The sequence below is a fragment of the Scomber japonicus genome, chromosome 1 (assembly GCF_027409825.1).
Source record: "Scomber japonicus isolate fScoJap1 chromosome 1, fScoJap1.pri, whole genome shotgun sequence".
In the NCBI taxonomy this organism is placed as follows: domain Eukaryota; kingdom Metazoa; phylum Chordata; class Actinopteri; order Scombriformes; family Scombridae; genus Scomber; species Scomber japonicus.
In genome coordinates this window covers 35,036,226-35,047,817 of record NC_070578.1, presented here as the reverse complement: position 1 = coordinate 35,047,817, position 11,592 = coordinate 35,036,226, and the positions used below count along the sequence as shown (strand labels likewise).

Here is an 11,592-nt window from a genome sequence, read left to right as displayed (position 1 = left end):
CAGCAGAAGCAGCCTGGATCCTAAATACTTACTCGGCGTTTCCTCGGGGTTTTTTTTCTTCTTCTTTTTTTCTTCTTTTAAGGATAACTACTCTCTTTACCTGACTGTCCTCGTTTAAAAAAGAAAAAAAACTGCATTTTTCTTTTAAAAGACAAAACCTGTCATTAAAATAACGGAGTGAAGTCGCTTCACACACACACATACATAGACATATAGACACATACACACACATAGACACACATACACACAGGCACACACACAAACAGATATACATACAGACACACATACATACATACAGACACACACATACATACATACATACATACATATATACACACATACATACATACATATATATACATACACATACATAGACACACACACATATATATAACACTGCTGCCAATGGTCGCCGTCGGTGTAACCCGGCGTCCTTCCTTTGGAAAATTCCGGGATGCAGCGCCAGTAGTACAGGCAGCTGTATTTTTAGGAATGGGTGGATACCAAAAACGAAAAAAAAATTATTTATTTTTGTCTCGGGCGGTGAATGCCACAAGCCTATGCAGCATATGCGACGGCAAGAAGCAGAGGAGAGAAGAGAGGAGAGGAGGGCGACCTATAAATGCATGTATGAGTTTTTTGAAGGGCTGGCTGGCTGGTTGGCTGGCTGGCTGGCTTTAATGCAGCACAAAAGTCTGCATAGCTGAAAGCAACAGGGACACTGGTGCAGTCCCCCTTTCTCTCTCTCTCTTTCTCTCTCCACTATCACGTTGTAAAAGTGTATGCTGGTGTGTGTGAAAGAGAGTAGGAGACTTGTACATAGAGGCGTAGACAGGTCATTGTTGTTTTTTTTAACATCTTAACATCCTCCCCCTTGCAGGCCTAAGAGGGATTCCCTGAAGAAGAAGAAGAAGAAGGAGGAAAAAAATGCCAGTGAGGCTGAAGCTGATGTGACACAGCTTGTGCTGGAAGAAAGCTGACTCATCAAATATCAATCCCTCTGGGAGCGACTAAGCAGCCGAGAGCAGCTCATATCACCTAATGCCAAGCTAGAAGAGCACCTCACACACACACACACGCACGCTCACACCCCCACCTTCATCTGGAGATTATCAGACAGACAAAAGAAGAAGAAGAAGACGGGATAAAAAGCTCTCCAGCAGGAATATATACTACACCAAGCACATTTTGGCACCAGCAGGCCTAACAGAGACTGCTGTCCGAGCGGCTGCCAAATCTAAGAATGGCATCACGGCGCTTCAGCTGAACCTCACGGACTAACTGACCCCATTGCCCACCCCCCCTCACTCTGCCTCCCCCCTTCACACCCTTTCTCCTCCCACGAACAGACACATCAACCACCAGCTGATAAGACAACCTTCATCTTACATCAGTTTCGCCGAAACTATTAAGTGGAAAATTTGGGGCGGAGGTCACTGGCTCTCTTGAGTCCCTCCCTTTGCCCGAACCGCCACAGTAAAGTCTGCCCCCCATCTCGCAGACCATGATGTTTCGCGACCAGGTGGGCGTGTTAGCCAGCTGGTTCAAGGGGTGGAACGAGTGCGAGCAAACGGTGGCTCTGCTGTCCCTGCTGAAGAGGGTGAGCCGGACCCAGGCCCGCTTCCTGCAGCTCTGTCTGGAGCACTCTCTCGCCGAGTGCACCGAACTGCAGGTCCTGGAGGGAGAGGCCAACAACCCAGGTAGGACCCCCCCTCCTCCCCCTTCCCAGTCCGTCCCGCTGCTGCTCTGATACTACTCACAACCACTGCACCTGCCTCTTAAGACAATAGTTGATTCAGTTAAAACTTAACAGCTGGCGGGAGGTTTCATATCACAATAAAATGACAAGACAATATCTAAAAGAGACCACAGTCAATAATAAGCTTCTCATACAGCGTTTTCTCCTTTCCTTGAAGCATTCTGGTCTCATCATAAAGGAAATAAACTATAAAATAATACATTTTCTCTGCATGATGACACATTAAACACTTAATTTGTACCTCCATTATGATGAAATTTAATATATTTCCACTTAATACATCTTCCAACCCTTCAGTAGTTGAGCTTTTATCACATTGTAAGTGTAGTAATGGGCTTCACATTACTTCTACATTTGTTTTCTGGTCGTAAATCAACTATTTTCATTCATTCACACACACACACAGAGTAGCCAACGGGGGAGACAGACAATCCTCACATCTAGCTCTTAACTTTTTCGAGAGCTTGGTTTTCCCAAAGGCGCTGTATAGTCCCTGACCCTGAAACAAACACCCACAGGAAAACACACATACGCAGACTCCACGCAAGCATCAGAAGGCATTTCCTGTCCTACAAAAAAAAAACAACATTTCGCCGATCCATCAAAGAAGTACTAAATAGCTGAATCATGTACAGCGGGGTGAAAAAACTGTGCTGAGAGAGTGAGAGAGTGAGTGAGTGATGATCGTGGAAGTAAGTTTTTTGGGGTCGTGTAGTAGTGTTGGCTCAGCTGGCACCACTGTCAGTCAGTCAGTCACTGTGCCAGCCTATAGTGCTGTAGTGCTCCCTGGGTTTGGTATCATGCCAAGGCACCCAAGGGGGGGTGGAGGGTGGTGGTGGTGGTGGTGGTGGTGGGGGGGTCTGGCTGATTTTTGTTGCATCAGACTGCAGCGTGACCATGGAAACAAAAACCCTGGCAACCGATCGGGTGCTCATGAAAAATAGAAAGTAGTGCTGCCGCTGCCGCTGCTGCTCCTGCTGCATCTCTCTGTGTACCTATGGCAACATCTGCATGCAGTAACACATCTGTTGGATTAACGCTGTGGACGTTACCGGGGTGACATACTGGCCCTGCCCTCTGCCGTCATACACACACAGTTACACACACACACAGACACAGTTTCACACGCAGTTACACACACATATATACACACGCAGTTACACACATAGATACACACATACAGTTACACACACACACACATTACATAGAGTTTCCATCAGGGTTTTACAATGGGGCAGTGGCTGCAGTTAATGTAAGCTTTTGTTATTGTGTTAATATAAAGCTGGAGGCATCAAAGTTCCTCCCAAAACTCTGACTGGTCCCTCCTGTCACACTTCAAAGCAGTCTGAAGTTTATTTTAACCTCTCAGAGCACTACTACTGCATCATGTGTCATATTCTTTTTTATGGATCCAACAAGAGTTTGATTTATGGTCGCTGTGGAAGTGAAACATGAAGGCAATTTGCCTGTGGGTGGATGGGGGCTGGGATTTTTTTTTTTTTTTTTTTTGCATATGGAAAGTTTTCACTATAAAGATTACATCACAAGTTGGTTGTTTGTGTAAGATAAAGCGATGAAAAGGTACGGCCTGTCACGATAGCGACCTTTGGTTTGGATGATATATTGTAATTGGATCGTTTAAAGCAGTTAATATGGTAACACTGGAATAATTGTGACCATTTTATACAGTTCATATGGTAACACTGGAATAATTGTGACCATTTTATACAATTAATATGGTAACACTGGAATAATTGTGACCATTTTATACAATTAATATGGTAACACTGGAATAATTGTGACCATTTTATACAATTAATATGGTAACACTGGAATAATTGTGACCATTTTATACAATTAATATGGTAACACTGGAATAATTGTGACCATTTTATACAGTTCATATGGTAACACTGGAATAATTGTGACCATTTTATACAGTTCATATGGTAACACTGGAATAATTGTGACCATTTTATACAGTTCATATGGTAACACTGGAATAATTGTGACCATTTTATACAGTTAATATGGTAACAATGGTTCAAATACTGGTGAATTACCACATACACCATACCTGCAGCCTACATACAAAGCATATGCACCCTCAGCATATGTTTGATAGTGGGAGTGAAGAGTTTTTGGAATTTCTAGAAATGTTAGGAGCCATTTTTATTTGTTGTGTGATGCTTTATGAGTTAAATAGTTCATATTCCACCACAACAGCAAAACTCAGCACCCAGATATTACTAGGAGTGGCTGAAACTGTCACTAAAAATTAAAATAGCTGGACAACCTTCAAGGTCAGTCCACCTTAAGTGAGCATGGTGGGTTAGGCTAACCTAATGTGGCTAACTCTGGAGCTAACACCCTTCACTTTATACAGAATGTGAGCAACAATATTTAAGATTTTAGCTCAAGTTGTAGCTGGTAGTTTAGTCTAACTTGAAAAATGATGAGATGAGACTCTGGATGTTATTTTAGTGAGTCAAAAATGGTTGTAAATGTTAACTCATGACAAGAATTATTAACTTATTAATAAGTGTTATGAAATAAAATTAGCTCCATCAAAATAAAGTCCCAACACCTGGTCAGGTTTGGCGAAACTAATGTCGCTAACTTCAGTGCTAACCCCCCCCTTCACTTTTGGATTTTGGCTCGGGTCTCAAGGAGTTGTAGCTTTAATTCATTGAGAAATAGTCTGAACTGTACACACGCTGACTGCACTGCTATTCTCAGGTCTTATATTGTACTATAAGTCGATAATGTGATTAGGTATAATGTCACTGGCAGCTGTGATTGGCTCAATGTACACACACACACACACACACAGACACAGTTATAGGTCTGATATATATATGTGTGTGTGTATGTGTGTGTTTGGAGGCATTTGTCACTTACTCAGTGCCCCTTTTTTATGAGGGTCAGAGGTCAAATAGTGTGGAGTGACCGACATCCACACAGCACAACATGTAATAGATGTCAGTCACATTTACCTCAATATTATAAATAAGTTAATGTAATATAATGAATAAGTTGGCATGTATGGCAGAGTGTGTAAAGAGAAATAAGAACACGTTAACAAACATGTATGCAGCATGTTAAGCTCGGGTGTTTTTTATCGTACACTCAGCACTTTGTGTGACCTAATTTTATCTCAAATGATGAACCAAATTCCCTTTTTGCTGCAAGTTTGAACTAATTTACACTGAAAATCTTACAGTTGAGCCTATTTTAGGATGGATTTCACCAAATATAACAACCTGACAACATTTTTAAACATAATAATGTGTCTCTGAGCAGCCTGACAACAGCCTGTTTTTACCATCATAACGTCAGAATTACAAAACAGTACTCCAGCCCTAAAATGTTGTTCATATTTAAATCCACAAACACGTCAACGCACCTGAAGTTGGACTGTTTTTTCCTCCCTCCCAAAAAAACCCCCATCCTGAACTGTTAAAAGTTCAAATGAAGGTAATTAAAAGTAACATATGTAAGGAAACAACAAGTTGTAATGGAGGTGACACCAGCCGCTGAGCACAAACACCAGGTTATTTGAGTACATGAGTAACCAGGTTACTCATATAAATGCAAGTTAGTGTGTGTGGCTTGTTTTTTCCCCTTGTGCAGCCGTGTTAATACAAATTAAATAATTGGTCATCTGGTTTTGTTTGTTGTTAAAGATACAGGTGTCAACATAGTGGACCGACTGTAATCATTAAATGACATTGTAATGGTTAAACTGGGTCCAATTTGGGTCCATAATTAAAAATAATCAGCAGTTGGAAATATAATGAAACTAATCATTAGTTAGCTCAATTAACCCTAACCCTAACCCCAACCCAAAATACTTGAACACTAAACAGAACTTACAGTCGTGGAATATGAGTGAAAAAGTAAAATGTTCGTGTGCATAGTCTGTTCTCACTCTGTATTCAATGGGCAACATGGGCGCAGTGACACCAGCAGACATCAGACAGAGATTAGCGACTTTTCGTGCAGTCTTTAGCTACTTTCCAATGGAATGAGTGAGATGCACACAGACCAACCACGGGAAAGGAGTGAGTCAGAGGTGAAGTCGTTTCAAGTGGCAGCGAAAACTAAAGCCGTACATGTTCATTTGAGCCGCTGTTAGCTTAAATGAATGGGCTACATGGCGAAATTAGCATCACAGCTATCGATCAGTCAGATTTTCTTTATATAGAGTACCTTTTAAAACAAATCAAATACAATTCAAAATGCTTTACGGTTTGACTGAAAAACAAAAACAAACGTAGGAAATAAAAGTCAAAATGTAACTTGGTAACTACTGACCAATAAAATATGAGTAGATAAAAAAAACTCATTAAAATAGTGATTTAAAAAAAATAAATAATAAAATACGCCAAAATAAATTGTACTTGTCTGTCAAACTGTAGCAGCTGGAAAATATCAGTGGCTTTATTTCTCTATTTAAAACAAACACAGCTGTATAAATTCACTCTTAACAAAGTAAAGAAGATATATATATTTTAATGAGCTTTTATCCCTTCTCTACCTCTTGATATAGACTTTTTTTTTTTTTAAGGCCACGCCCCTCTGTTTTTCGTTTTTTATTCCCCCCCCTCCCGCTCCACCCACCTGTGTCAGCTTGTGGTCTCTTTCCTTTCTGCTGAATCAGCGAAGTGAGATGGAGGGGGGGGAAGAGGAGGAGGAGGGGGGAGGTGGGGTGGATCATCATCATCAGCCGGGGCCTGTTTGAGCGCCGCAGACTCAAAACGTCAGGACACACCAGAGCTGCTTGAAAAGAGGCAGATTGAGAGAGAGAGAGAAGGTTGTCTGGTTACGTGATCCCTCTGGTATGTTGTGGTAGCTTGTTTGAGTGCTCTTTTTTTTTTTGTGCTCGGGGGGGAAAAGGGGGGCGGGGGTGGGGGGGGCGCGCTGATATATTAGTTTCCTGATTTACTGCGCCAATACTGGTCTTGTAGTGATTATGGAGTATTTGCCAGTTTGCAGTTATTTCTCACCACAAGCTATGCAAGGATTAGTAAAAACCTAAAAATAGAATAGTAGCTGCTTTTTGGGGTTTGTTGTTTAATGCAGATGCTTTGTTGTATAGATTCCTAAAAAAACCTCAGAGGAAAGTCTATGAGTAAAATAAATAAATATAATATATACATAAAACACAGAATAGATGTATTTTTGGATGCAATATGAGCAATAAAAGGTTTAAAATCACTCAAATAAACCACAAATCTCTCACAGATTTAAAAGCTGCTCTCAAACCACACGCCTAATAAATAAAATATATGAATAAAACATAGACTATCAGCAGTAAAAGGTTAAAAATCACTAAAACCAAACCACAAATCTCTCATTAATGCACATGCTTTGTTGTATATATTCCTTAAAAAAATGTAGAGGAGTATAATAAATAAAATATATGAATAAAACACAGAATACATGTATTTCTGGATGCAATATCTGCAATAAAAAGGTTTAAAAATGACTAAAACAAAACCACAAATCTCTCATTAATGCAGATGTTTTATTTATTTTTATTTCTGGATGCAATATCTGCAATAAAAGGTTAAAAATCACTCAAGTAAACCACAAATCTCTCTCAGATTCAAAAGAAAGCTGCTCTCAAACCACACTCCCTCTCATTACCTAAATAATCTCTACTAATAAGTGCAGTGTGATTCAGCACTGGTGGAGGAGGAGGAGGAGGAGGTGGAGGCCGTTAAAGGGTTAACGTGCAGCTGGAAGTCTCCGAGGCCGAGTGGAAAAGCGCAACTATTTGGAAAGCAGTGTACAAATGAAAGGAATCCTCAGTGACCTACTTCTCCGAAGCCGCTCAGAGGACGCCTTGTTTTGGGACCCCAGCGGTGGCGAGTGATGCCACTTTTTTAAAACTTTTATTTATTTCTCGCGACTCGAGGATTGAGGATCGTGATCAATGGAGCTCCTCATTTTAATTAAAAGAAAGAAGAGAGGATTTATTGATATTGTTGTTTTTAGATTTCCCTGACAGACAAGGACAGAGTGAGAAGTGCCTGCAGATAGTTTAGTTTAGTTTATTTTAGTCATTAAACTCAAACACACACGTATACATAAATTAAATAATCATATATCCTTGTTCCTTGTCCTTCATCTCCATTATAGAAACGCTGACAAACCAAAAGGGAAAGATAATAAAAGTAGAAAGAAGTAAATAAATGAAGCCGTTTTTGACTGAAAAGGTGTCAGATGAATCTACCTTTACATTAGTGAGTCAAATAGATCCTAATATACATAACAAACACACATAGATAACTTTAGGTGTGATTGGACACCTTATAAATCAAAATGAAATGGCAAAAAAATGAATTAAATTAGTAATTTGGCCAAAGTTTGTGTATTATTGTCAGTTTCAGACCCGTCCTGGCACAGCATAGTTGATCCAGAGTGCTTCAAACTATTTAAAACTAAATGTAAAGCAGATATTATGTAAATTTAAACATTTTTTTAACCAATTACCTCACAAATTTGACATTTCTCATATCAGTCTCTGCTGATTGAGATAACATACAGTAAAAAGGTCAATTCTTTGGTTTCATCGTGTGATTTTTGACAGGAGTAAAGAAAAACTGCTGCTCGTAGCATTTCACTTGTGGTTATTTAGGAATGTGACTTCCTGTTTCTCCTCCCCCCCTCTGCTTTTTAAGAAGAACAAAAACTTCTTTTGAGACAATCCCAAGAGGGGACAATATCGGATCAAGTAGAAAAGGACACGAATAGTGAGCAGAGAGCTGTCTGAAGGACGAGACACACACACACACACACGGAGAGAGAGAGGGTGTAGGGTTAGTGTAAGGGGTGGGGTTAGGACAGGACAGTGGGTCTGGTGTTCTGAATGACTAACTTCATTTTGGTGTGTGTGTGTGTGTGTGTGCTGTACTGCTGACCTGGCCCGCGCGGCTGTTTGAGCTGAAAGGAGGCAGGCGGGGCGGTGAGGGTGAGGGTGAGGGTGGGGGGGGGGATTCGATATGTACAAGCAGCTGTGTTGTATGTAGAGAGCTTGAAGGTGACAGAAATAGAGGAAGCTCTGTGTTCGGACGTCAGCGTTACTGTACTCACATCTAGAGTTCATTCACATCACAACGTGGAAATCCTCCCGTCTTCATTTAAATCCTTTTTTACTTCTTCTTCTTCTTCTGTTTCATGTGGTTGCTTTTATGTAGCAGGGGGGGAAAAAAATCACACGCCATTCAAAGCGTGCTCAAACCACAAAAAAAATCCAAGTAGAGCAGCACAATATAAGCTGGTAAGAACTACAATCATGGCTTTATAAAGCAGCTATTTGAGAGTGTACGGCGGACACAGTACACGACAGACACAGCGCTGCTAGTGAAGACGTTTATGAGCAGATATAAATAGGATATAAAATGTCAGGAACTCTGCAGTTGAGTCGCTGTTGTGTAATTGTAAGGGAGAGAATGAAAGCTTAATTAGGATTATTTTTTAATTTATTAGAGATAAGAGAGGAAATAAATACATAAAACATGCAGAATACTGACATTATAGGGAATGGAAAGATTCAGATATTGATACAAAGGCAGATAATCTTACAGGATATAAATATATATATAGAACACACATTTTATACAATGTGAGTATTAGACACTTGTGACAAAGGAGCTGACGATATAGTTTACAGTTTAAATATAAACTTTATTGTATATAAGGCATACAGTAAGCCAGTATCGTGGCTGATAATAGAGACAGATATATCGATATATAGTTTGAATCACTGTTGTGTTAATCAGTCAGACACAACTTACCTTATCTTTAATTGTGTGTGTAGGGAGAGTACTTATTAGTTTATTAGTTTAATTCTTTGCAGATAAGAGAAAAAAAGACATAATACAAGAAATAGGCAGAGCATTGAGATTAAGAAAAGATAATAAATGTGCAGGAGGAGCCAATAAAACCCAGGCGCCCCTCCTATTATGAGACATATAACAAAAAAGTACTTAATTTATCTTCAGTGACGTCCTATTTTACCTCATTTACCGAAACTACATGTGCAAGATTGTGAATGAATGAAAGATGACAGCAGGGACCTTGAGACCTGGAAGCAGCAGATCCCGACAGATACCTGGATTATATAAAAAGGTGGTGGTGGTGGTGGTGGTGGTGTAAGGTGTGGTGTTTAATCCCAGTGGAGAATTTGAAAAATCTAGGTCAGAATATGACCTCCAGTGATAAAAACCCCTGACAACTTTCCTTTGTGGAGCTGCTGGCATTAACTTTACCTCTAATATCACACAGAAAGAAAGAAAGAGAGAGAAAGAGAGAGAGAGAGAGAGAGAGAGAGAGAGAGAGGAGAAAGTATGACTGACACCGAGGGAAAGTCTGTGTTGTATAATGTCGAGGATTACTCAGTGAATTCCTGTTGAGCTCTCTCTGCCTAAACTAGGTCTGATGAAAACCTGGGCTGGAAATCGGCATTCCTGGCCGAGGCGGTAAACGGTTCCGGTGTTGGTGTGTGTGTGTGTGTGTGTGTGTGGGGGGATATACTGTCTAGGAATGCGGGCACGTCGGAGCGCACTTGAGTCAAAAGAGAGAGAGAGAGGTAGAGAGAGAGAGAGTTTGGATGGGGGGCTTTTCCAGCGTGGGGGGAGAAAAAAAAAAGACACAAGTGGAAAGAAAAAAAAAAAAAAAAGGAAAACTGATTCCACCTTCAGAGCGGAGCTGAAGGTCTCCTGAGTTCGCTGCGGTATGGAAGAGAGGGAGGGAGGGAGGGAGGGGTGTGGCGAAGAAGAAGGGAAAAAGATGAAGAAAATAGTGGTGCCATTTACAGCTAAAAAGTCATTCACTGTTGCCTCTGACTGCTGTGTGTTTTTCCCAAAGTTTTAATGTTTGTATGTTTTAAATATTAACTCTTCAAAGCTTTAAAAGAACAATAAAGGTGAGGTTTGTCACATGGTTTTAAAAGGTTTAACCCTCACATACTGTTCATATTCTGACTGATAAACACATCATCAGTCTTTAATTAATGTTTGATTCATCTAATGGGAAAAAAGATCACTATTTTATGGTCCAGGAGAACATTTTATAAAATATGTTTTTAAAGTTATTTAATAAACACAGGTCACATTTCTATATTTTCATATATAAAAGTTTATTTCATTATAAACTGTGGGTCACATTTAGACTAAAAGAAATGTGTATAGTAAAAATGGGTCCAATTTGACCTTTTAAGGGTTAAAGTTACATGATCGGTATGAATATAACACTTTACAGCAACAATCAATCAATTAATCAATCAATCAATCAATCACTTTATTTATGTAGCAGCTTTCATACAGAGTAATGTGCTTCACAGCTGATTTACAAGCTGATAATAAGACAGAACAAGTGACAACATTAAGAAAAGGGATGAAAAGTTGAGACCAATACACGTGAGAGAAAATAAGAATGATAAAAATGTAAAACAGATTAAAGATTTATGATAAAAATCCAAAATAAAATTGAATAAATGAGATATAAAGTTGAGTAAAAGTGAGAGTAACACTAGGTTAACCCTGCTGTTGTCAACCCTCCTGGATCAAAATTGACCCGGTTTGACAGTTTTTAAAGCATGAAGCATGAGTTCTGTGTTAGACCTTTTATCACCAGCTTCACTCCAACTTACTACCACAAGTTTTACACATATTTTTTGGAAATTATGGTCAACAGACCTCGTTTAAATGTCAGTCAAAACTGACCCGAGGCCACAGGAGGATTAAAATAGATTATAAAGAAAAAACAAAAGAGAGAAAGAGGCAGAGTTTAATAAAAAAGCTAGACTAAAAACTAGGTTCAAA

The 11,592-nt window shown here is 39.6% G+C and overlaps 1 protein-coding gene across 1 annotated transcript in view; it reads left to right on the top strand.

Annotated features, from left to right (window-relative positions):
* Window positions 1-1,504: 1,504 nt before the first annotated feature.
* samd4a (sterile alpha motif domain containing 4A) overlaps window positions 1,505-11,592 on the top strand; it is a 66,288-nt gene continuing 56,200 nt past the window's right edge. Inside the window, exon 1 of the mRNA XM_053315557.1 lies at window positions 1,505-1,700. Within this exon, the coding sequence (XP_053171532.1) occupies window positions 1,505-1,700 (196 nt within the window). The remainder of the gene's footprint in view (window positions 1,701-11,592) is intronic.